Source organism: Oncorhynchus mykiss, chromosome 20 (genome assembly GCF_057628025.1).
Source record: "Oncorhynchus mykiss isolate SJ-2025 chromosome 20, ASM5762802v1, whole genome shotgun sequence".
Lineage (NCBI taxonomy): Eukaryota > Metazoa > Chordata > Actinopteri > Salmoniformes > Salmonidae > Oncorhynchus > Oncorhynchus mykiss.
This window is the reverse complement of record NC_143041.1, coordinates 27,451,839-27,477,962: the sequence shown is the minus strand read 5'-3', so window position 1 is coordinate 27,477,962 and position 26,124 is coordinate 27,451,839. Positions and strand designations below refer to the sequence as shown.

Here is a 26,124-nt window from a genome sequence, read left to right as displayed (position 1 = left end):
GTATTTAATACTGTTAGTGAACATAAAGATTAAGGCAAAAAAATCTGAATATTCTGGAGCCCTATTTTGACAGGTTTTGTTATATTTTACTATCTCTGGATCTACCAAAAACATTCACTGCAATTAGGTTGCATATCAAACTATTTAGGATCATTCATTCCTGCTTTGACATGTTAGCTGTAACAACTTATTTATTGAATACAATCTCGGTAGTCGATTCGCCTTCTTAATAAGGCATTGTGAATGTATTCTATTGTGTGATGCAGATTTCAATTTTTGTGTGGAGGGGGCACCAAATCATGGGGAAATGTTAGTCTTGAGCCGTGGGGTATTTGTTGTTCTACTCAGATTATTTTAACTTTCAATTAATTATATTACATTTGTTAACTTGGTTCAAAGGGTTGTTTTCATGGGAAGTTTTGAGAAATGCTGAGCGAATAACTGAAATGTTAGTTATATTTTTAAACAACTAAATGATGAACATCGGTTTAATTATTTGAATTCCATTTCCTTCTGTTTTTTCCTGTAAGCTCAATGCGCACATTGCGTAGTTTCTATAGCGATAAATCTGTCCTAGGGAGTTGTAATTTCCAACAGGACAAAATGCTACATAGTTTCACTCAGAAAACCTGAAACTACAATGACCATAATCCACTGCGTGCCGGTCTGTGTTTCTTTAACGCCTGTTATAGTAGTGTCAGGCAGACCCTGAGAGAAGAGACAGAAGAATGTGTGATGGAGAGGGATAGAAAGCTGTTGTTTCGAGGTATCTCTACCGGAAAATACAGGATCTAAGTGATTTGATTGTTGGTATTCAGCAGTCATTAAAGTATGCCTTATTTACTTTGAAGAAGTACTAAAATTGTGATTTTTGGTCAGACAACGTAGGCAGCAGCTCTATAGAGATGATGACTTGAAATGAAATAATATCATTACATAAAACCATTTAATATACATAACTGAAATATTTGCTTAAAGTAGGCCCTAAGTAATGTGAATAAATGATGGTTATTACGTGATAAGCAGTAATGGACAGTCACTACCATCATGAGGCTTTTATTCATTATTTGATTCTTTTACAGCATTCAAGCCACACAATGCATTTCATGTAAAGAAAACAACAATCGAAATCGAAAACCATGATTATTTAAAAAATAATCAAACCGAACCGTCTTCAAAAAGCACTATTCGCTCAGCACTAGTGTTGAACACTTACGTTTGGTTTTACTGCTTGTCAAGGGTCCTTTGTAAGTTGACAAAAAAACTGCTCTTTCATCTTATGAATCCACCATGGTCAATTAAATGATTTACTGTAGGATCTTATTTTGAAGCCTTGTCTGTATGGATGTTGGAAGGTAAACATCTCTCTGTGTGTGTTTCCCCTGCAGGCTATAGAGACGGCTCTGGATTGTCTAAAGAGTGCCAACACGGAGCCGTACTACAGACGACAGGCCTGGGAGGTCATCAAGTGTTTCCTGGTTGCCATGACAAGCCTGGACGACAACAAACACGCCCTGTACCAGCTACTTGCTCACCCCAAGTAAGACTACACACACCCTTAACCCCATATGACTTGAGGTCTTTCTCCCTCTGCCCTAATTAATCTCCATATATACCCCTCTCCATCCCTCCCTTCCACTTTGCCCCTCCTCTCTCATATCTTCCATCACGTGTCAAGCTGCTTCATCAGCTCTGTCAAGTGTTACAGCTGCTGATTACTGAAAGATGCTTCGGCAGAGAGAGACGGAGGGGAGAGTGGGTCTCATTACTATCATTGATCCTCACCAGGGGCTAATTGACTTTCCCCTCTCTGTTTACGCTCCTCCCTGCTCCACACACACACAGCCCCCCCCCCCCCACCTCTGTCAGATGTTTTGATTCATGACTTCTGTTCTCTCTCTCGCCCCCTCATTCTCTGTCTGTTTTACCGGTTGGTCACCGTGAAAAGGGCCTTTCAGTGAACAGCATCAGCTTTTCTTTAATATCACCAAATGCCAAGAAGTGAGAATGGAGCTCCATCAGAGTGGCCGGGGCTGTAAATGAACAGAAATTGATCTGGCAGTCTGTCTAACTGCCCCCCCCTCCCCTAAATCCCTCCCTCCCTCATTTTCTCCCCTCTCAGCCTCTCCCTCTCCGAAAGCAAAATTATTTTAAATGGTGATAATGAAATGGAGCAATCCATCAGGGGTAGCCATGGCATCTGGCATTATAAAACATAAGCTCAAGCATGGAGAAAACAGCCTCTCAATCAAACCAACCCGTCCCCTTCAGCAGGGCTAAATAACACACACCAACCCGTCCCCTTCAGCAGGGCTAAATAACACACACCAACCCGTCCCCTTCAGCAGGGCTAAATAACAACACATTCTTGTGAGAGAGTCGGGGGGGGGGAGACAGAGAGGCACATACCAACCAAAGACGGTCTCTGTCGGTCCTCAGGGTTTTTAGGCACTGGCAGAGACAACAGATGATTTACCCAGAGACATTTACCGCAGGATAAAAACATGCGACAGGCCCTGTAAATGATGCATTACAGTTTTGTCATATGATCCAGTGTTTCCCGTATATGCATTCAGCAGCTCCGCCACCAACTCTCCCCTACTGAAAAAAATCCTAGGGGAAACACTAAAGAAAATGTTAATGGGAGTGTTTTGTCCTTTGCTTTTGTCTATTGAATGTCCTGTGGCGGCATGTTCATTTAGTGTGTTTTGCGGTGTGTCCAGTTTCACAGAGAAGTGGATCCCTAGTGTGATCATCTCCCACCGCTACAAGGCCCAGGACACGCCGGCCCGCAGGACTTTTGAACAGGCACTGACCGGTGCATTCATGTCTGCTGTCATTAAGGACCTCCGCCCCAGCGCTCTGCCCTTTGTGGCCAGCCTCATCAGACACTACACCATGGTGGCTGTTGCTCAGCAGTGTGGTGAGAGAATTAATCTTTCTCTTCCTGTGTTTTTGTACCACTTGCATTTTGGACTTGACCGTCTCTCCACCCTTCTTCTTTTTCTCATTTGGCTGGAAGCTCTCCAGCTCTTTGTCTCTCTCCTTCGGTATCTCATTCTCTCACTCTTTTCCCCTCCTTTTTCTATGCTCCTCATGGTTGTTGTGTTGGTCTCCCCCACCCCCAGGTCCGTTCTTGCTGCAGTGCTACCAGTTGGGCAGCCAGCCCAACACAGCTATGTTCCACAGTGAGGAGAACGGTTCTAAGGGCATGGATCCGCTGGTTCTGATCGACGCCATCGCCATCTGCATGGCCTACGAGGAAAAGGAGCTGTGTAAAATAGGAGAGGTGGCTCTGGCTGTTATCTTCGACGTAGCCTCCATCATCCTGGGGTCCAAGGAGAGGGTGAGAGAAAGGGGGCTTGGGGGTTTATCGGTGGGATTGCATCACTTTAATGCTTGTTGGTGGTGATTTCTAAAAATTGATATATTTTAAGTAGGATGTGAAGTCTTGATTACTGTAATTGTTTTCATTTTTGTCTGTGAATAAGTGCTTGCGATGAGTTCATTCTGCTAATCTTTCTATCCCCCTCATCTCCCTTCTTGTCTCGTCGCTGTCCCCAGGCGTGCCAGCTGCCTCTGTTCTCCTACATCGTGGAGCGTCTGTGTGCATGCTGCTATGAGCAGGCCTGGTACGCCAAGCTGGGCGGGGTGGTGTCCATTAAGTTCCTGATGGAGAGACTACCTCTCATCTGGGTCTTGCAGAACCAACTCACCTTCCTCAAGGCTCTGCTCTTTGTCATGATGGACCTCACTGGGGAGGTACAGTTACCTGTGTTAACCAACTGTTGCAGACACTAGTTGTCTGATTTGTGTTGACACACAGGGTTAAAACATTCAAATCAAAGAAAAATGTGTTTATGGGGAGGGTAAAAACAATAGTTAAATATATCAAGTTTGACCTCCAGGTGTCTAATGGTGCAGTAGCCATGGCCAAGACCACTCTGGAGCAGCTCCTGGTTCGTTGTGCCACCCCTCTGAAGGATGAGGAGAAGACTGAGGAGCTGCTGGCTGCTCAGGACAAGTCCTTCCACATGGTCACCCATGACCTGGTGAGAGAGGTCACCTCCCCCAACTCCACAGTCAGGAAGCAGGCCATGCACTCCCTGCAGGTGCTAGCTCAGGTCACCGGGAAGAGTGTCACCATCATCATGGAGCCGCACAAAGAGGTGGGTCTAAGATGCCGTACCAGGGTTTTGTGGCACATTTTGTATTTATTATGGATCCTCATTAGCTGCTGCCAAGGTTACTCTTCCTGGGGTCCGGCAGAATTAAGGCAGTTATACAATTTAAAAAAACATTACAATACTTGAATTACTTTAATTACAGAAGTCACCATGTACTGTGTGTCATCAGGCCTCTACTCTACTACCAAATATCTACAAGACAAAATCCATGTGTACATGTGCGTATGTTATCGTGTGTATGTATGCATTCACCATCATAGAAATTGAATGAAACAATTGAATTGAATTGAAACAGGATTTTTCGTAGCTCATAAAGTGGTGACTGTTAGGCAGTGGTAGATATTGCCCTTGCTCTACACATGCTACAGATATTGGGACGATGGTCCAGGTGTTACAGACCGTGACACCCCCCCCCCAAGAAGCACCTGTTGATTTATAACCTGTTATAACCCCTCCCACTCACAGGTGTTACAGGACATGATCCCCCCTAAGAAACACCTGCTGCGTCACCAGCCGGCCAATGCCCAGATCGGCCTGATGGAGGGCAATACCTTCTGCACTACCCTGCAGCCACGCCTCTTTACCATGGACCTCAACGTCATGGAGCACAAGGTCTTCTACACAGAGGTGAGAGGTCGTGGGCATAGCCATGGCAACGGACTGAAAGGAATAGTTTATCACAAAGTCAAACGTTTATCATAGGTTTTGTTTTCATACCTTAAAAGTGGTCTATCCAATAATTATCACAAACTGTTGAAAACAATTTGCCCTATTGAGTCAACAATGTATTGAGTTGACTCTGTATTTCCATCCCCTATTGATCCGTATTGATTACATTTCTTTCTTGCTCTTTCTCCAGCTGTTGAACCTGTGTGAGGCTGAGGACGCTGCTCTGATGAAACTGCCCTGCTATAAGAGCCTGCCCTCTCTGGTTCCCCTGCGCATCGCTGCCCTTAGTGAGTACATGACAGGAGTCTGAGTACTTACTACACTGAAGGACTCCAAATAATTCTGCCATTCAACATGTAGAACAAACACGCATATCACAATCAACTCGACAAAATGGGAACAACATTCTTTCTAATTATGCTTTGTTCATCATCTACTATTCCACAGCATCTCAAAACAAATGTGTTAATCCAACATTTTGTCTTTTATAAAGCAGTAAATTGACAGTTGTTCTGTCTGCATAGATGCCCTGGCAGCTTGTAACTACCTGCCTCAGTCCAGAGAGAAGATCATTGCTGCACTTTTCAAAGCCCTCAACTCTACCAACTCTGAACTGCAGGAGGCAGGAGAGGCCTGTATGAGGAAGGTTAGTATATTATACACGTCCCAGGTAGCCTAGCCATTAAGAGCATTGGGATAGTAACAGAAAGGTCATGGTTCAATTTCTAACCCGGCAAGGTGTAAAAATCTGCTGTTCTGCCCTTGAGCAAGGCAGTCAGCCCCAAAAACTGTTCCTGGGCTGACAATGTGGATTTTAAGGCAGCCCCCCGCACCTCTCTGATTCAGAGGGTTTGGGTTAAATACGGAGGACATATTTTGGTTGAAGGCATTCAGTTGTGCAACTTACTAGGTATCCTCCCTTCCCTTTCTTCTCCCTTCTTTTATCCTCATCACCTCATTCATACCTTTCTTATTTCTCTTTCTTGATCTCCTCATTGCACACCTTTTTCTCCCTCCATCACAAAATCATTGAATTTCTTCTACATGTGCCTCTTCCTCAATGCAACACTGACCTCCAGCCTTCATACCCTCAATCTACCTATCAACACCTTCATCTCTCCCTCCATCCAACAATCATTTCTCCCTCCATTCTCTCCTCTCATTCTCGCCTCCTCTCACGCTGTCTTCCCTGGCCTAACACTAATGAGCGTTGCCAGGGAGCGGTCGATACAGGATGGAGTGTTTGTTCTGAGCAAAGAGGGGAGAATTAATGTGGCTGCCATGCATCATCCCTGTGTGTGTGACTGGCCCTGGCCTTATTGTTGCGGCCTTTCTCTCAGGCACTGGATCATCCAGAGCTGTTTTACTGGGCTCTTGGGTTGAGAGACAGAAATAAAGTTGGTGAGAATAAGCCATGATTCATGCTGAGAATGACCTGAATTGAAAAATGATTATGGTTAAAGGAATGTATTTTTTTCTCTTTGTTCTGTCTCCCAGTTCCTGGAAGGGGCCACCATCGAGGTGGACCAGATCCACACCCACATGCGCCCTCTGTTGATGATGCTGGGGGACTACCGCAGTCTGACCCTCAACGTGGTCAACCGCCTCACCTCGGTCACACGCCTCTTCCCCAACTCCTTCAACGACAAGTTCTGTGACCAGATGATGGTAAAGAAGGAAGGCTGCTGAGTTTGGGCTAAACATTATTTATTAAGTCGCTATTAACGCATCAAGGAGGTAGTCATCCATTTGAATTAATGAATGATTAAATATCTGATTAATCTCTCTCTCTCTCAGCAACACCTTAGGAAGTGGATGGAGGTGGTAGTCATAACTCACAAGGGAGGCCAGCGCAGCGATGGCAGTGTGAGTATGAACACATAGGAAGATGACTTAACACACATGCACCCTGACAGCTCCTCAGTGAGGCCTGCGCCAGATGAGAAGTGAGTGGCCATATTACAATCAATGATTAATTAGGCGCCAGCCAGAGCGCAGAGCCAGCAGCCCAGCCACCGTCTCTCCACTCGTTATCTCTGACAGATAACCTTGTAAAGGGGAAGAAGAGGTGTTGCAGGGGGGAGAGATGCACCGTCCACCGTCAGCCTCCGCAGAAATAGCATCCATTATTTCCTGCTTTTCTTTTCTCTTCCTCTCTCTGCGCTCCTCAAACGTAGTGGTAATGAGATGTAAATTGGCCCTCTGTTCGCCTGCCACTACTCTTCTCTTTGAGGGCTGCCACTGACAATGAGGCAGAGACCACCAGGTCAACCGCACAGGAGAACAGGGAGAGAGGGGATGAGGAGGAGGAGGGGGGCAGGGAGGGATAAGAGGGATGACGAGGAGAGTGAGGGGGGGTTAAGGAGGGGTAGAGAGTGGATAGAGGGATAAGGAAGGAAGCACAACTATACCAGTTTGTTTAACCAATTGTCCTGTTTTTTTTTCTCCCCTGTTCAGTATGAAAATGTTTGAGATTTCTCAGGTCTTTGCCACTGTCTGAATATTTGCACACACACATTCCACTCCATTCCATCCTTCATGCACCCTCCCCCCCACCCCCCCCCCACACACACACACACACACACACACACACACTGCTTTGCTGACTCTTTCCATTCTCTCCCATTCCGTTCCGGCACAGCCTGCATTGGAGGGCGTTGAGGTGAGACTGGGTCCAATGTTGCCCCCCCCCATAGTGTTGTGGTAGTTCTGGTGGATTGTATTGTCTGTTGTGTTTGGTTGCTTAACATTAACCTTACCTGGTGCTATACCGTATCAAAATGTTCTGTGACATTTTATCCCAACTCAGTTTATGACCCCATTTCATTTTAACGTCATATAAGAGTCACTAATAGTAAAGTCATAGAAATCAATCATCATTGAAGTCAGCAAGTTGTAGATGGTACTCTCAACCCCTCTCATCCATATTCCAAAACAACCAATCACCACTCCCCAACTAGTGACATCACTTCCTCATCCCCTGAAGCTGTTTTCCCTTAGAAATGCCCTGTCGCGCAGTTCCAAATTGCCCCCTACTCCCTAAGTACTCGTGGAGCTCTAGCCAATCCTCTCAGATCTCAAAAAGAGTCTAGGGATTAGGCCGGACTAAGGGGTCCATTTGGTATTGGGCTAGTGTATCTCTACAGTTACTGCAAAATCAAGATGTCTGTTCAAGATGTTGGTAAAGATGACTTAATACTATTTTATTTTCTCACCTCCACTTTCCCTCTCTCCCTCTTGTCCTCTCCCTCTCTAGGAGATGAAGATATGTTCGGCCATTATCAACCTGTTCCACCTGATCCCAGCAGCTCCTCAGACTCTGGTCAAACCTCTGCTGGAAGTGGTCATGAAGACCGAGCGGGCCATGCTTATAGAGGTACTAGGCACTTCTCTCGCCTCAATTCTCTCCATCCTTCCACTCCTCTCTCTTTTTCTCTCCCTCTAATCTCCTCATTCCACCTCTCCATCTACCCCTGAATTATAGTTCCCTTCCACTTCTTTTTCAGTCCATTTAAAGAACACTTTTTTAGATTGTCATGGACATGGTTAACTTATTGCCCCCCCCCCCAGGCTGGCAGTCCGTTCAGGGAGCCCCTGATCAAGTTCCTGACGCGTCACCCGTCCCAGACCGTAGAGCTGTTCATGATGGAGGCCACACTCAATGACCCACAGTGGAGCCGCATGTTCATGGTGAGACAAATGCCCTCCTGCCTAAGAGCCTCAGGCACATTGTCTCACTACCGGGTTTTAACTGTGTCAAGGAATCCCTGTGTGGAAACAATTGCCAAATACAAGTGCCGTTTTGGCTGCTAACATTTTGCTCTGGGTGTTCTCATTTAGCTGGTTTGCTCTATGGATCTCTGTAAGAAATTAATTTTATATTTCCCATTCTCTTAATCCCCTCTCCACTGTTGTGCTCCAGAGTTTCCTGAAGCATAAAGAAGCCAAGCCCCTGAGGGACGTGCTAGCCTCCAACCCGAGCCGCTTCGCCCCCCTGCTGGTCCCTGCTGGTACCGCAGCCACCGCTAGACCTGGGTCCCCCTCCACCAACACAGCCCGGCTTGACCTGCAGTTCCAGGCCATCAAGGTGAGTGAGGACGCACACAGATGCACAGCTTTGGACACGAGTGCACTCCATTACGCGCACACACACACATTCCTTACCCCATGACACTTCATGCTAATCTACTGCTGACAGGCTAGTTTCAGCCATGTTGCTTACGCCTAGGGCTGTTGTGACCGCCGGTGTGGCGGTAATACGATCACGAGTCATGAAGGAAGTCAAATTCCATGTGACCGTTTAGTCACAGTAATTAAGCTTCTCCAAGCTTTGATGCTGCTGCTGGTCATTAGTAGTCTACCAAACTGGCTAACTTCCTGGTACTCAGCACTCTATTGTTCCTCTAGTCACTCTGACATCAATGCAAATGTCTTTGAAAATCTAATCAAACACTTCATGAGCCTATGAGTGCATGTTGGGCACCATTTCAATAGGCTATGCAATTGCTTAAGAAAAAAGAGTGATGGCCTCTACTAAAACATCAGCTTTCTATAGGCTACTATATTTATTTTTCAACTTTCCTAATATTAAGCACATTGCTTATATTTACAAAATGAGTATGGCCTATATGGCTGGCATGAAAATTTACGACAGGAAAAGCATCCTCCATTTGCTTTTTAAGTGCATAGCTGACATGTATTTTCCCCCGCTGCCCGTTTCAAGACAGGTGCATGATAATGGTCCATTGTAAATCAAAACAAATTTCACACATTTATTATTTACTCTTTGTAAAGACAAGATGAAATCAATAATAGGCTAATATTGTCACCCATCACACTATCACTTGTGAATGATGCCCAGCGCAGGCAAGAAACTTTCGTATCATAGTCGCACACCCCATGTAGGCCCATAGGCCTATGTTTTGATAAGGTTTGTATCACAACTACAGTGGCCAAATAACTTCTTTAAATTTAAGCACATTATCCGCTTTATAAGGATTGTAGAGCCTAACTGGCATACATATGCAGCACGTGAGTTTCAAGTTGGGTAAGTTCATTTTCACCATAAATGCACATTTGTTTTTATAATAAAAGCATTACATGCATAATCCCATTTCTGGTCACTTTTGATAATGGTGTTTTCCTGCTAATTGAATATTTACGCGTATAACCTACTGCTGTATGCGCATTGCTGCGCTTATGATGTGAAGAAATAAACTATTAGCCTATCAGCATTTTTGGCCAAACGTTCTGATCTGTTGCGTCAGCCACATTGCGTAAAAAAGTTGTTTTGCTAGTGGTTGTATTAATTTGGGTCTATCGCATCCCACAACTGTCCTGGACTATGTTTGGAATATTTATTTCTCGAATAGAATAGGTCGACCTTTGTACTATGGGGGACAGTATGACATAGGCTAGTGCTTTTGCTGTTCGTTATGCCTACTCCTCTTGTTGGCTGAAAAAGTAAATGTGGACAGTTCTTCCAATATCTTCAACATGCACCTCAGAATTGGATAAGGACACGCGCAGTTGCGTCCCCGATGTGTCTGTCTTCACTTGTAGCCTGTGAGAAAGACCAGATCACGTGATGGAGAGCCATGTGAGTGAGATGAGAAGGGCTTTGGAGCGGGAAGCATTTAGGGAGAAGGCCTGCAAAAGGCATGGAATTTTGGGGGGGCATTATGGCCATACAAAGGGGATGCTGCCGGGAAATTTGAGGCATTATCAAGTGCTTGTCATATTGTGAATGAGTGACCGATGAAGTGTGTGTATAGCTTGCTCAAAAAAACTAAGCAGAGCTCATGCCTTTTCAAGCTACTTTTTTCAAATCATCATTAGACTCGCATCATGCAGCCTTACAATGTATTAAACATCTAAACATATAGCCTAACCTTTGTAGAACATTCATTAATACTTACATTAATAACTCTAAATTAACCATATAGGAATACCTATTTCTTTGTTAACGGCTCAACACAGAATAGCTGCATGTGCACACTCCTTCAAATCGTTTGGAGAAAATATCCTTTATTTTTTTCAGCTTTGTTAAATTGTATTCTTCATACTATAAAATAATGCCACAGAATGAATATATATATATATATATATATAAATAATATCAAATATCTGAGCTAGTGTAGCCCACAGCCATATGGCCTAGCCAGATCAGGGCCTAACATAAGGACAACTCAGAGTATGCTATTCTGAAATAGACTACATTTACTTATCATGTTTCTTTAGAGCTGATTTATTGTGAAGTTTAGCATATATTACATGGATTTATTGTGAAGTTTAGCATATATTACATGGATTTATTAGACTTTTTAAAATGTATGTTCTTAAGGTCTGCATCAGTGGCTTGTAGGCTGTGTGGAAGCCAGGAGATGCTAAATGTTTGTTAATTAACGGTCAATTACTGTGAGACTGACAGTTATTTTCTAGATGATCACCGGCTGATGAAATTTCATCACTGCCGCAGCCCTACTTACACTTATCAAATGTTTTCCAACAGAGTGAGTTTGTTATACCTTCTCACACCTGAGTCTACTGTTCTCTCTCCCCTCTTTCACTCCTCAGATTATCAGCATCATAGTGAAGAATGAGGAGGGCTGGTTGGCGGGCCAGCACTCTCTGGTCAGCCAGCTTAGACGGGTCTGGGTCAGCGAGGCCTTCCAGGAACGACACCGCAAAGACAACATGGCCGCCATCAACTGGAAGGAGCCCAAGCTGCTGGCCTACTGCCTGCTCAGCTACTGCAAGTATGTACCTCACACACACGCCATGATAGTGCTGGCTTAATGCCTGCTCAGCTACTGCAAATGTGCATCAGTTGCACAATATTTCTTAACTCAAGAGGCTTGAGAGAAATGCATCCTTGACTGTGCAACCTCGAGCTTTCATGTAAATCTTCAGACATTGATGTATGACTTCTACAAAAATCAAAGGATTTGTACTTGTACTCCTTGCCCCCCCCCCCCCCCCCCCCCAGACGAAACTTCAATGAGATCGAGCTGCTGTTCCAGCTGCTGAGGGCGTTCACGGGTCGTTTCCTGTGCAACATGACCTTCCTAAAGGACTACATGGAGGAGGAGATCCCTAAGAACTACAGCATCGCTCACAAACGGGCCCTCTTCTTCCGCTTCGTAGAGTTCAACGACCCACACTTCAACGATGAGCTCAAAGCCAAGGTAACCAACCCATTCTCGCTATCGCACTCTTTCTCACACACACACACACAGAGATGTATATGGGAACACTGCATCCCCTCAAATGCATTCACTCGCACCCACAAATATATGGTGAAAGACCATTATATTAAAAAAAATCTGTAATTAAATGGCTATATTCTTATAGTGTTCCCTGCTGAACTGCAGAGTTTTTTAATTTCAGCGGTGCAGCGCCAGTTCTCCCCCTGATGAATTATGCTGCTCATATAGTCATCCTCTTAATTGTTCTCTAGCGAAGAGCAGATGCTGTCCGTGTGTGTGTGCTAGTGCTTGAGTGTGTGTTCTTGTGCCTGTGTGTGTTTGTGCTTGAGTGTGTGTTCTTGTGCCTGTGTGTGTGTTTAGAGCTGGGACGATAAACCGAAAATGATCAACATTGACACGCCAATGACTTATCGCATGCATTTTTCTGATATCGTTCATTACAATAAGTAGTCTGTACTAGAGAACTGTAAAGTTTGACATGAATGAGGTTTGCTAATATGGGTGATTGTTAATGGTACAACTGGTGGCCACAACCATCAAATTACTAGAAGTAGTTGAAAGTGTTATTAACTAAAAAGCTGAAGTGCACATTAATGTTATAAACTTATCGTTCTATTTTTCGTTCTCGCATCAATTCAGGCAATTTATCCAATATGGATGTTTGTCCATATCGCCCATATCTCTACTGTGAATCATAGTCTTAAGCAGTTTCCTGAAAACAAGGCTCTATAGGGAGAAAGGGTGTGCTGTGCAATATCACTAGGCAGATGGGGTCTGGATATTTCACCTTAACTGAGAGAGCAGCCAGGACCTCCACACTCACAGGATGCGTCTCAACTGGCACCCTATTCCCTTTATAGCACACTACTTTTACCAGGGCCCATAGGGCTCTGGTCAAAAGTAGTGCACTATATAGGGAAAAGGGTGCTATTTGGGATGCAGAAATGGAGGCCTATTCTCATATGGTGAAATATTAGGACCACTGTTGCTAACAAACGGCTGTTCTTTCTAGTAGTCCTCCTCCCCTAGCCTAACATCTGGACGATTTAACATAATGAATATCTCTCACACTCTCTCTCTGGTTCAGCCACAGGCACTGCCTCTGCTTTAATAGATAATGCTAATGTCTCCGCTAGAGAGAGAGCGAGACACACACACACACACACACACACACGCGCTGTAGAAGGAGGACACTAATCATCTAATGGCAATAAAGTAATGTTGGGCGACGTCTGTATGATTGATATCACAGACACTCTAAATGAATGGGGACATATGAGACCAAATAAGAGAGCGTGGCGCTACGCATTTCCTCTCCCTCTATTATCTGTTCCTGTGTGTGTTAATGGCAGCGTCGGAGCATATGATGCCTCTATTAAAATATGTCCTGCCTAGAGGATGATGTATAGGGTGGAGACTAGTTCATTAGGATGGTACCTATAAATGCTCAGTTATTCTGCTGCTGACTGCTTAATCATTCCTTTGTCTTCAATGTCTACCATTGATATATGCTCTTGTTTTTGTGAGGAGTTTAAATGATTAAGTTGTACTTTTTATTGATTTATTTTTGATTTGAAAGATTTGACTAAGTCGCTCTTGATCAGATTGGTCATTTAGCAGACAATGTAAATGTACATTATGTTTTTTAAACAACGTGGAATTTTATTTAACTGACATTCCTGCTATTATCTCCTCTATAGACATTTAAAAAAGACCACACCCGCTAGAGAAGTTATCTTCTTTAAGTGTGGATCTGTTATTACAACCTGTCTCTTTCTGTCCCAGGTGTTGCAGCACATCCTGAATCCAGCGTTCCTGTACAGCTTTGAGAAGGGGGAGGGGGAGCAACTTCTGGGACCGCCCAACCCAGAGGGAGACAACTCCGAGAGCATCACCAGCGTCTTCATCACCAAGGTATAAAAACCAACCAACGCCTCGCCCTCAAGACTCTTCATGGATGGCCTATCCTTTCTCTACACCCCTGTCCTTCTCTCCTCTTTTCATCCCTTTCTCCCTCATCATTTGTTATATCCATCACTACCTCTTTTTCCTTTTATTCTGATCCTCTCTGATCGTCTTCTCCCTTTCTCCTCTCATCTCTCTTTTCCCTTGCCCATCTTGCCCCCTCTTCCTGCTCTCATCCTATTGCCCTCTCTCTTCTCATCACTCTGTCCATCCATCAGAGCAGTGTGTAATGTTCTGGCCTGCCTGGCAGTACTGTCACCGTGGCAACAGTAAAGGTCACGGTTTTGTTTGTCTTGAACACGATCTAATCATAGTCCCTGACTCACTGTCTGACCAACACCAGACCTAGTATGGATCTGATCGTCTGGTTGGGTTTTAAACTCATTTTCTCTCTCCACCTTTCTACATGACAGATTATGCATTTTAAGTCTTTGTGGAAAATGCCACTGCCAAAAACAACTTGTGTTCCCCCCCCCCCCCCCCCCCAATCAGATTATATTGTATTTATTTATTACATTTAAAAAATAATACCTATAGAATGTACATATTCTCCTTGCCCTTCTCTCTGTGGGGAGAAATGTCTTGAAGGACAAGGACAAGAAATATGTAATACATCCATCTTCTCTCTCTCTCATAGGTCCTGGATCCAGAAAAGCAGGCAGACCTCCTAGATTCCCTCCGTATCTACCTGCTCCAGTTCTCTACTCTCCTGGTGGAGCATGCCCCCCACCACATCCACGACAACAACAAGTCCCGGAACAGCAAGCTGCGGCGCCTCATGACCTTCGCCTGGCCATGCCTGCTGCCCAAGGCCTGTGTTGACCCTGCCTGCAAGTACAGCGGCCACCTGCTCCTGGCACACATCATCGCCAAGTTCGCCATCCACAAGAAGATCGTACTGCAGGTTACTTTACTTTTTAAAAATATAGTTGGAATTGTCTGTGAAATAGCTTGTAATTAATATATTGTGGCAGGTTATCAGCTCTTCTGTCTTGTCCACATTGATGTGGAGGGCACTTGACCGGCACCATTCTTGGAGGTTGCTGGCCTGTTTTTAGGCTGCATAATCCAATTTACAAAGGATAGCCGCTCACTGATTTATGCCCTCAAAAGTAACGTTTTACATTTGACATGATCACATTTCTTCCACCTGTGCGTGTATCTAGGTGTTCCATAGCCTGCTGAAGGCCCACACTATGGAGGCCAGGGCTATCGTCCGCCAGGCTATGGCCATCTTGACCCCGGCCGTGCCAGCCCGCATGGAGGACGGACACCAGATGCTGACCCACTGGACACGCAAGATCATCGTGGAGGAGGGACACACCGTCCCTCAACTGGTCCATATACTGCACCTTATCGTCCAGCACTTCAGAGTGCGTAACAAACGCTCGCGCACACACACATCCTAGCACGCAGGGTGGATTTTTCTGTATAATTCTACTTTATAGAATCTACTAATTCTATGGGTTTCCCCCCCTTGTGCTTCCTACACCCTTCATCATGATCCCAGCCAGCTGTTCAGAACTGTAGACTGACGCCTGGTCAAGTTCATTGTAGATTGATCTGTGGCACTTTGACACACTGCTCTCTGACCGAGACCGCTCATCTCATCATCATTACCCTGGAGAGATGAGTCTGTCACGATGGACATGTGCCTAGAGTAGTGTGCATGCGTCTCCATCTGATGATCTCTGACAGTGTAGACTGCACTCGGACAGGAAGCTCATCTCACTCTCTGCAGTGTATGCATGTAGACAAGGCTTAGCTGTGCTTTCTGTCTGGTATTGAAGTCCCTGTCACCCATCAGAGATAATCACTCCATCTGAACAGCTCTAATCATCTCTGACAATGCTGACAGCACTCCCGATAGGAGTGTCATAGAGGCACCCTCTTCAGAGCGTCTGTGTGTGCCTTTGTGCTTGACCCTTTGGGGTTTGAGTGTGTTCTCTGGCTAAGTATAGGCCTAATAAGTGTGTGGGCTTTGTCACAGAGTTTAAATCGAGTCCCAAGCATACCTATGTAACTTAGATGAACACACACACACGGTATTTCCCCTGTCCCACTGTTTTCTCCCATGTGGTGTCTAACCACGCACGCACCCCCCCCCCTCCCTGTCCCCAGGTGTACTATCCGGTGCGTCACCACCTGGTGCAGCACATGATCAGTGCCATGCAGCGTCTGGGCTTCACCCCCAGTGTGACTATTGAACAGAGGAAGCTGGCTGTGGACCTGGCTGAGGTTGTCATCAAGTGGGAACTACAGAGGATCAAAGACGCACTGGTACGTGTGCAGACCCATTTAATAGGATAGAACACGTTAATTGTTTCACCTACGATACTCTTCCTTTTACAACTGTAGAAAGTAGATTTTGATATTTGATTTATATTTCCTAGCCGGAGGCGGAGGGGGCCGACCCAGGTAGTAGTGGAGAGGGGACCAGTGCAGGCGGTACTGGGGGGGTGAAGAGAGGCCTCTCCATGGACTCTGCTGCCGGACAGGACGTCAAGAGGTTCCGTACCGCCACTGGAGCTGTCGCTGCGGTAACACCGCCCAGCACAAGTGTACGTATCAGGAGGGAACAGATTATTTTCTCCAGTCACATGGTCAGGAAACCCTGATGGGTCTAGGTAACAGCTCCACCATGCCTTCTGATTTCCTAGGTGGAATATGCATGTTTGGCCTCACCCTGTCCCATGTGTGTGTAGGTGTTTGGCCTCACCCTGTCCCATGTGTGTGTAGGTGTTTGGCCTCACCCTGTCCCATGTGTGTGTAGGTGTTTGGCCTCACCCTGTCCCATGTGTGTGTAGGTGTTTGGCCTCACCCTGTCCCATGTGTGTGTAGGTGTTTGGCCTCACCCTGTCCCATGTGTGTGTAGGTGTTTGGCCTCACCCTGTCCCATGTGTGTGTGTGTAGGTGTTTGGCCTCACCCTGTCCCATGTGTGTGTGTGTAGGTGTTTGGCCTCACCCTGTCCCATGTGTGTGTGTGTAGGTGTTTGGCCTCACCCTGTCCCATGTGTGTGTGTGTAGGTGTTTGGCCTCACCCTGTCCCATGTGTGTGTGTAGGTGTTTGGCCTCACCCTGTCCCATGTGTGTGTAGGTGTTTGGCCTCACCCTGTCCCATGTGTGTGTAGGTGTTTGGCCTCACCCTGTCCCATGTGTGTGTGTAGGTGTTTGGCCTCACCCTGTCCCATGTGTGTGTAGGTGTTTGGCCTCACCCTGTCCCATGTGTGTGTAGGTGTTTGGCCTCACCCTGTCCCATGTGTGTGTAGGTGTTTGGCCTCACCCTGTCCCATGTGTGTGTAGGTGTTTGGCCTCACCCTGTCCCATGTGTGTGTAGGTGTTTGGCCTCACCCTGTCCCATGTGTGTGTAGGTGTTTGGCCTCACCCTGTCCCATGTGTGTGTAGGTGTTTGGCCTCACCCTGTCCCATGTGTGTGTAGGTGTTTGGCCTCACCCTGTCCCATGTGTGTGTAGGTGTTTGGCCTCACCCTGTCCCATGTGTGTGTGTGTAGGTGTTTGGCCTCACCCTGTCCCATGTGTGTGTGTGTAGGTGTTTGGCCTCACCCTGTCCCATGTGTGTGTGTGTAGGTGTTTGGCCTCACCCTGTCCCATGTGTGTGTGTGTAGGTGTTTGGCCTCACCCTGTCCCATGTGTGTGTGTGTGTAGGTGTTTGGCCTCACCCTGTCCCATGTGTGTGTGTGTAGGTGTTTGGCCTCACCCTGTCCCATGTGTGTGTGTGTAGGTGTTTGGCCTCACCCTGTCCCATGTGTGTGTGTGTAGGTGTTTGGCCTCACCCTGTCCCATGTGTGTGTGTGTAGGTGTTTGGCCTCACCCTGTCCCATGTGTGTGTGTAGGTGTTTGGCCTCACCCTGTCCCATGTGTGTGTGTGTAGGTGTTTGGCCTCACCCTGTCCCATGTGTGTGTGTGTGTGTAGGTGTTTGGCCTCACCCTGTCCCATGTGTGTGTGTGTGTGTAGGTGTTTGGCCTCACCCTGTCCCATGTGTGTGTGTGTGTGTAGGTGTTTGGCCTCACCCTGTCCCATGTGTGTGTGTGTGTGTAGGTGTTTGGCCTCACCCTGTCCCATGTGTGTGTGTGTGTGTAGGTGTTTGGCCTCACCCTGTCCCATGTGTGTGTGTGTGTGTAGGTGTTTGGCCTCACCCTGTCCCATGTGTGTGTGTGTGTGTAGGTGTTTGGCCTCACCCTGTCCCATGTGTGTGTGTGTGTGTAGGTGTTTGGCCTCACCCTGTCCCATGTGTGTGTGTAGGTGTTTGGCCTCACCCTGTCCCATGTGTGTGTGTGTGTGTGTAGGTGTTTGGCCTCACCCTGTCCCATGTGTGTGTGTGTGTGTAGGTGTTTGGCCTCACCCTGTCCCATGTGTGTGTGTGTAGGTGTTTGGCCTCACCCTGTCCCATGTGTGTGTGTGTGTGTAGGTGTTTGGCCTCACCCTGTCCCATGTGTGTGTGTGTGTAGGTGTTTGGCCTCACCCTGTCCCATGTGTGTGTGTGTGTAGGTGTTTGGCCGCAGTACATCCATGCCGGTAACAGAGACTCTCCTCACCAAGCCAGTGGAGAAACAACACACAGACACCGTGGTCAACTTCCTCATCCGCATCGCCTGCCAGGTAACACCTTTGTCATGATCACCTTGCTTACACAGTGGCCCAGGTACCCCCCCGGGTCACTGCGTCACAGTCAGCAGGCCTTGGTAGCAGCAGCAGATGTTCACCCCTGGACTTGCAGAGGGACAACATGTCCTTGGTTCTGGATCTGTGGGCTTTACCTGAAATAGAACTGGGAAAGAATGTCACCACCTCCTCTGGGCACCATTGTACATAATTGCCATGTGTAGCAGTCTCTGAATGTGCTTCATTTTTACTTATATTACAATTGTCTGACACTGAAACAGCTGCTGCTTTTTCTCCATTTTGTTTCACAAGACCCGGGGACCCTTAATTAACCTCTGTCTATTTTCAATGGAAGACGATAATGATGATTGTTACTTTCCCCAAGAAAAACAAGGTTGCTCAAACAGAAGTGGAACTAACAAAGTCACTGATGAACAAACAAACAAAGTGGGGTTTTAGGAGGGTTCTGAAATACACTCATGGGAGTGTCCACTGAAAGTTGATTAGCAACAACAACCGGGACCTGACAGACACCCACAATGAGCGTGCACTAAGAGCCAAACAAAGGAAAAACCTACACCAAACTTAAAGACAGGAAGCAAACCAAAAGGAGGAGCAAAATGATGTAGACAGGGAAGATCTTTCTAGAAATCAAACAGGGAGAGACAACTAAAGGTGTTGACCCACCACATCTCTCTAGGCCACTCTTAATTAGCACCTGGGCCAGCACAGGTCAAACACCTTCCCATTAACAAGATGGCAACCAGCACAGGTGTAACGTATACTGACTAACGAGGTGACACCAATCTGTCTAACCTCTAAACATAAATGGAAAAACCTGTACTATGATGATTATGATGTGTCCTCCAGGTCAATGACAGTGCCAACGTGGCGGGGTCTCCAGGTGAGCTCCTTTCCCGTCGCTGTGTAAGCCTGATGAAGACTGCCCTCCGCCCTGACATGTGGCCCAGAGCTGAGCTCAAACTACAGTGGTTTGACAAACTCCTCATGACTGTGGTAAGGCTTCACAGAAATCTCTGCTTCTGGCTTTCTAGTTGTTAATTTTGGTTTCACATTGAGGTTTTACTTCTCTTCCGGTCAAAATTGCTTTATCATGCCTCCCAGAAATGATTTGTAATACTCACATCATACATGCATCAGCTCAAATCCACCATGTAGAGCTGTGTTTTCAATGAGTGAGTAACTGAAGTATGTTCTTGCCAAGTTTCCTCCTGGGATTTGGCCTTCAGTCAGTTGTTTTCCTCAGCTCCTAAGTTTGTCTTCCTATTTTAATTCCTTTGTCCCTTATCACTTCCCTGTCATTATTTGAAGCAGCAGCCTCACTCAGTGTAGGAGAGATAACTAATCCACCCGGACTGACTTGACTGTCCCATCCTCCACTCCTCCTCCCTATTCATAACCTTGTCTTAGGAAGCTTATCTGAGGGCAACCCCAAATGTCTGACAATTATTGTTTTTCTCTCTGTGGGTCACTGCAGCCCCCCTCAAACAGAGTCCCAACCTTACCTGGGGGGTGGGACTGAACAGTACATGTCCAGCAGTCTTATCCAGACCATTGAACAACGCTGTAAATCAGATTGCCCTTTCTCATCTCATTGTACTGCCATGTCAGTCATTAAAGGGACAGTGGGAGAGGGCATCACACACATATCTGAAACACACCAGAGACTAGGCCTTATTCTGTTCCTGCAGCGCTGAATCAATACCTTTTAACTTAGACCAGAGCCTTATCAACCGAGTCACCTTGTTCATTATTACACATTAGACCAAATGGTCTGCTCCTAATCATCTTTCTATCTCTCTTCTCTCCTCCCTCTCTACTAGATGGAGTGAAATTGACAGCACTCCAAAAGGATTGATGAATTACCCTGCACTCACATTCTATTTCTCTCCACCTCTCCCTCTCTTCCCTCCTCCAGGAGCAGCCAGCCCAGGCTAACTTCTCTAACATCTGTACTGGCCTGGAGATCCTGTGCTTCCTGCTGACGGTACTCCAGTCCCCAGCCATCCTTACCCACTTCAAGCCCCTCCAGAGGGGCATTGCTGCCTGCATGACCTGCGGCAACACCAAAGTCCTGCGGGCCGTCCACTCCCTGCTATCCAGACTGATGAGCGTATTCCCCACCGAGCCCAGTGAGTCCCAGCTTTATTAGTAGATCCCAGGCCGGTGTCTGCTGTGACATACTTTTAGGAGTTTTCCTGTGACCCAAAAAGAATCCGCTGCAGACACGCCTATTTGGGAAACTGCGTTTTGACTCAATAAGCCAAACTTCATTCTACTGTAATCAAATATGTTGCCTTTTTCTGTTTCTCTCCTAGGCACGTCAACTGTGGCGTCTAAGTATGAGGAGTTGGAGTGTCTGTATGCAGCGGTGGGGAAAGTAATCTACGAGGGCCTCACCAACTATGAAAAGGCCACCAGTAGCGCTAACCCAACACAGCTGTTTGGTAAGACACCTACCAGAACCAAGACACACTTTTACTGTCTCTGTCGGTCTCTTATTCTCCCTTGCACCCATTCACTCAATCATTCATGCTCTCGCTCTCTCAGGCGCGCCTGCACACACCATCTCTCCATCCAGTAATTAGAGGAGCAGGTGTCGTTTAAATCTAAAGCAGTGGTCTATGCTGGGTGGGTTAACAGCTCGTTTGGTTAAATGAACGGTGCAGCACAGGTCAGTCAGTCTGTGGAGGTAAAGCCAGATTTTTCTCTTTCACTACTTCTAATATCAGGTTTAAACCTGATGTCAGAAGTTTTTCTGAAAAGCTTATTTTTCATGCATGAGAATAAAGTCTCAATTTACATGGAGGTGGCATTATTTATTTAAGTGGCACAAAGTGAGATGGCTATTGGAGAACACTCTAAAGGTAACGCTATTTGATACCGTTTCCCGAAATGGCAAAAGTGGTCAATAACTGCTTTCATACCCTGTCCTCTCCTTGAGGGGTTGTGTTACACACACACTGCTGGTATGATGCATGTCTCGCCAACGGTGACATTTTAACATTCGTCTCCCCTCTACAGGAGACCGCATGCTTTTTCTGTAATTTGGTTCGATTTCCTCCAAAAATGTATTTAGTGTGTGTGTGTGGGAGACAGTGGCAGTGTCTCGAATGTATTTTTCTCTCTCTCCCAGGTACGTTGATGATTCTGAAGTCGGCTTGTAGTTACAACTCCAGCTACATTGACAGGCTCATCTCTGTGTTCATGCGCTCGCTGCAGAAGATGGTCCGAGAACACCTCAGTCCCCAGCAAGCCACCCCCGGGCCCACCGAGGCCAGCACAGGTTGGGAATACACACACTCACACGCATTCAGAGACACTAACACACAGGGCTCCAGACTAACTTTCCCCCTCGTGGCACTGGAGCTATTTACTTTTTCAGTTGGTGGCACCAGCCCATCATTTGGTCACACCTACATTTTGCCGCAGTGTCACGCAATAAAAAGAATTCCCCGTAATCCTCTCATAAATTATTCACAGTGCTAAAAATGTTTCATCTAACATGTCCAACTTAAAGCAGTGATTGTCATTTTTGGTTGACAATAGGCTATTGTTTCTATACACTGAGTGTACAAAACATTAGGAACACTTGCTATTTCCATGACAGACTAACCAGGTGAATCCAGGTGAAAGCTATGCTACCTTATTGGTGTCTCATGTTAAATCTGCTTAAATCAGTGTAGATGAAGGGGAGGAGACGAGTTAAAGAAGGATTTTTAAGGCTTGAGACATGGATTGTGTATGTGTGCCATTCAGAGGGTGAGGGGGCAAGACCAAAGATTTAAGTGCCTTTTGAATGGAGTATGGTAGTAGGTGCTATGCGCCCCGGTTTGAAAAGTTGATCTGCAACGCTGCTTGGTTATCATGCTCAGAAGTTTCCCATGTGTATCACTAATGGTCCACCACCCAAAGGACATCCAGTCAACTTGACACAACTGTGGGAAGCATTGGAGTCAACATGGGCCAGCATCCCTGTGGAACGCTTTCAACGCCTTGCAGAGTCCATGTCCCAATGAATTGAGGCTGTTCTGAGGGCAAAAGGGGGGTGTGCAACTCTATATTAGGAAGGTGTTATTAATGTTTTGTACACTGAGTTTATTTTACTGTCAAAATAGAAGTGATTTTATTTTTTATTTTGTTCAATAGATTCATTTGCATACATCTTTTTAGCCCACTAATATCACATGCAGTAGGCCAACTGGTGGCCTGCAGGTGATTTAAATTATTACTTTTTTTTATTTAATTGATTTATATTTGGACATAAAATACTAAACACCAGCAAATCAGCTCCAAATGGTTTTAATTTTGGAAGTCTGTTTAACAGGATTCCCACACATAATAGAGATGCAGTGCCTTCAGAAAGTATTCACACCCCTTGACTTTTTACACATTTTGTTAAAATGAAGAAAAAAAATATTTACGTCAGCGATCTCCACAAAGTACTCCATAATGTAAAAGTGGAAGAAAAATGTAAATAAATATGGCTAAAAAACACTGTCATTGATTAGATAAGTATTCAACCACCTGAGTCAATACATTTATTTTCAACTCTTGCCATAGATTTTCAAGTTGATATAAGTCAAAACTGTAACTAGGCTACTCTGGAACATTCAATGTCGTCTTGGTAAGCAACTGCAGTGAATATTTGGCCACGTGGTTATTGTTTTGCTAAAAGGTGAATTTGTCTGTTGGAAAGCAGACTGAACCAGGTGTTCCTCTAGGATTTTGCCTGCGCTTAGCTCTATTCTGTGTCTTTTACCATAAACTCCCTAGTCCTTGTCGATGACAAGCATACGCATAACATGATGCAGCCAACACCATGCTTGAAAATAGGAAGAGTGGTACTCAGTAACATGTTGTTGGATTTGTCCCAAACATAACACTTTGTGTTCAGGACATAAACTTAATTTCTTTGCCACTTTTTTTGTAGTTTTACTTGAGGGCCTTATTGCAAACCAGGTGCAATATTTGTGTTCTGTACAGGCTTCCTCCTTCACTCTGTCAATTGGGTTAGTATTGTGGAGTAACTAAAATGTTGTTGATCCATCCTCCGTGCCATTAAACTCTGTAACTGTTTTAGTCCTCATTGGCCTTATGGTGAAATCCCTGAGCGGTTTCTTTCCTCTCCGGCAACTGAGTTAAGGACACCTGTGTCTTTGTAGTGACTGGGTGTATGAATACACCATCCAAAGTGTAATTAATAACTTCACCATGCTCAAAGGGATCTTCAATATCTGCTTTTTTATGTTTTACCCTTTTACCAATAGGTGCCCTTTGCGAGACATTGGTAAACCTCCCTGGTCTTTGTGGTTGAATCTGTGTTTGAAATTCACTGCTCAACTAAGGGACCTTACAGATCATTGAATGTGTGGGGTACCGAGATGAGGAAGTAATTAAAAAATCATGTTAAACGCTATTGCAGGTAGTGAGTCCATGCAACGTATTCTGTGACTTGTTAAGCACATTTTTATTCCTGAACTTATTTAGGCTTCCAATGACAAAGGGGTTGAATACTTATTGACTGATGACCTTTACGCTTTTCATTTTTAATTCATTAAAAAATAACCCTAATTCCACTTTGACATTACGGGGTATATTGTGTGTGTGTGTAGGCCAGTGACAATCTCAATTTAATCAATTTTAAATTCACTCTAACTAGGAGTTGGAACCAAAATTATTTTCGAATTTCGTTCTGAACGGAAGCATTTTTTTCCCGTTCCGACCAGCAAAACAAACTTCAGAACCGTTAAAAAAATAATGTTTTGTTCCTTTTTAAACCTCTGACATTACTTCACCAATGGATAGAGCTTGCCCACTCCTTAGCAAGCTGCTATGTACATGCGTTGGACGGACAAGTCTAGTGTAGGGTTGGACATACGACTGAAATTTTGCGGGTGAGCGCTGGGCATCTTGCTATGACATGCATTATCGGTGTTAGGCCTACAGTTATACCAACAGAGGAGTTGCTTTTATGGAGGAACTTTTAATGTTTTTAAACTTCAAAGAGTTTGCTTAGAGTTTGACCAGAGCTAGCCCTTGACCATGACTCTGTTACATTACACATAATGCTGACTAAGTTTAGGAGCTAGATTTAAATATGAACTTGTCTTGTGTTTTTGTACTTAGAAAAAAAAGAATAAGTCATGAACACAAAATAATGTTAACTGTTTACCATGCTTTTAAAAAAACGTTTTGGTTATTTTTGCTGAACCGGTTCCAACCCCTGCCTGTAACACTACAACATGTGGAAAAAGTCAAGGGGTGTGAATACTTTGAAGGCACTTTTATAAGTGATCAATACAAATGTTAGCAGATTAGAAATGATGTTTTAGCCAAATATATACAGTGCCTTGCGAAAGTATTCGGCCCCCTTGAACTTTGCGATCTTTTTACATATTTCAGGCTTCAAACATAAAGATATAAAACTATTTTTTTGTGAAGAATCAACAACAAGTGGGGCACAATCATGAAGTGGATGACATTTATTGGATATTTCAAACTTTTTTAACAAATCAAAAACTGAAAAATTGGGCGTGCAAAATTATTCAGCCGCCTTAAGTTAATACTTTGTAGTGCCACCTTTTGCTGTGATTACAGCTATAAGTCGCTTGCCTCTATCAGTTTTGCACATCGAGAGACTGCATTTTTTTCCCATTCCTCCTTGCAAAACAGCTCGAGCTCAGTGAGGTTGGATGGAGAGCATTTGTGAACAGCAGTTTTCAGTTCTTTCCACATTCTCGATTGGATTCAGGTCTGGACTTTGACTTGGCCATTCTAACACCTGGATATGTTTATTTTTGAACCATTCCATTGTAGATTTTGCTTTATGTTTTGGATCATTGTCTTGTTGGTAGACAAATCTCCGTCCCAGTCTCAGGTCTTTTGCAGACTCCATTAGGTTTTCTTCCAGAATGGTCCTGTATTTGGCTCCATCCATCTTCCCATAAATTTTAACCATCTTCCCTGTCCCTGCTGAAGAAAAGCAGGCCCAAACCATGATGCTGCCACCACCATGTTTGACAGTGGGGATGGTGTGTTCAGCTGTGTTGCTTTTACACCAAACATAATGTTTTGCATTGTTGCCAAAAAGTTCAATTTTGGTTTCATCTGACCAGAGCACCTTCTTCCACATGTTTGGTGTGTCTCCCAGGTGGCTTGTGGCAAACTTTAAACGACACTTTTTATGGATATCTTTAAGAAATGGCTTTCTTCTTGCCACTCTTCCATAAAGGCCAGATTAGTGCAATATACGACTGATTGTTGTCCTATGGACAGAGTCTCCCACCTCAGCTGTAGATCTCTGCAGTTCATCCAGAGTGATCATGGGCCTCTTGGCTGCATCTCTGATCAGTCTTATCCTTGTATGAGCTGAAAGTTTAGAGGGATGGCCAGGTCTTGGTAGATTTGCAGTGGTCTGATACTCCTTCCATTTCAATATTATCGCTTGC

The 26,124-nt window shown here is 45.2% G+C and overlaps 1 protein-coding gene across 1 annotated transcript in view; it reads left to right on the top strand.

Annotated features, from left to right (window-relative positions):
- Positions 1 to 26,124, top strand: part of LOC110499190 (transformation/transcription domain-associated protein) — an 80,447-nt gene that overhangs the window by 11,661 nt on the left and 42,662 nt on the right. The window contains exons 21-46 of the mRNA XM_036956019.2: positions 1,389 to 1,540; positions 2,724 to 2,923; positions 3,129 to 3,346; positions 3,565 to 3,762; positions 3,909 to 4,169; positions 4,653 to 4,814; positions 5,047 to 5,143; positions 5,381 to 5,502; positions 6,354 to 6,524; positions 6,654 to 6,722; positions 7,498 to 7,518; positions 8,113 to 8,232; positions 8,427 to 8,546; positions 8,779 to 8,943; positions 11,433 to 11,614; positions 11,845 to 12,043; positions 13,850 to 13,978; positions 14,667 to 14,933; positions 15,196 to 15,402; positions 16,151 to 16,309; positions 16,423 to 16,590; positions 18,539 to 18,649; positions 19,523 to 19,669; positions 20,592 to 20,805; positions 20,992 to 21,120; positions 21,810 to 21,959. Coding sequence (XP_036811914.2) covers positions 1,389 to 1,540; positions 2,724 to 2,923; positions 3,129 to 3,346; positions 3,565 to 3,762; positions 3,909 to 4,169; positions 4,653 to 4,814; positions 5,047 to 5,143; positions 5,381 to 5,502; positions 6,354 to 6,524; positions 6,654 to 6,722; positions 7,498 to 7,518; positions 8,113 to 8,232; positions 8,427 to 8,546; positions 8,779 to 8,943; positions 11,433 to 11,614; positions 11,845 to 12,043; positions 13,850 to 13,978; positions 14,667 to 14,933; positions 15,196 to 15,402; positions 16,151 to 16,309; positions 16,423 to 16,590; positions 18,539 to 18,649; positions 19,523 to 19,669; positions 20,592 to 20,805; positions 20,992 to 21,120; positions 21,810 to 21,959 — 4,138 coding nt within the window. The remainder of the gene's footprint in view (positions 1 to 1,388; positions 1,541 to 2,723; positions 2,924 to 3,128; positions 3,347 to 3,564; positions 3,763 to 3,908; positions 4,170 to 4,652; positions 4,815 to 5,046; positions 5,144 to 5,380; positions 5,503 to 6,353; positions 6,525 to 6,653; positions 6,723 to 7,497; positions 7,519 to 8,112; positions 8,233 to 8,426; positions 8,547 to 8,778; positions 8,944 to 11,432; positions 11,615 to 11,844; positions 12,044 to 13,849; positions 13,979 to 14,666; positions 14,934 to 15,195; positions 15,403 to 16,150; positions 16,310 to 16,422; positions 16,591 to 18,538; positions 18,650 to 19,522; positions 19,670 to 20,591; positions 20,806 to 20,991; positions 21,121 to 21,809; positions 21,960 to 26,124) is intronic.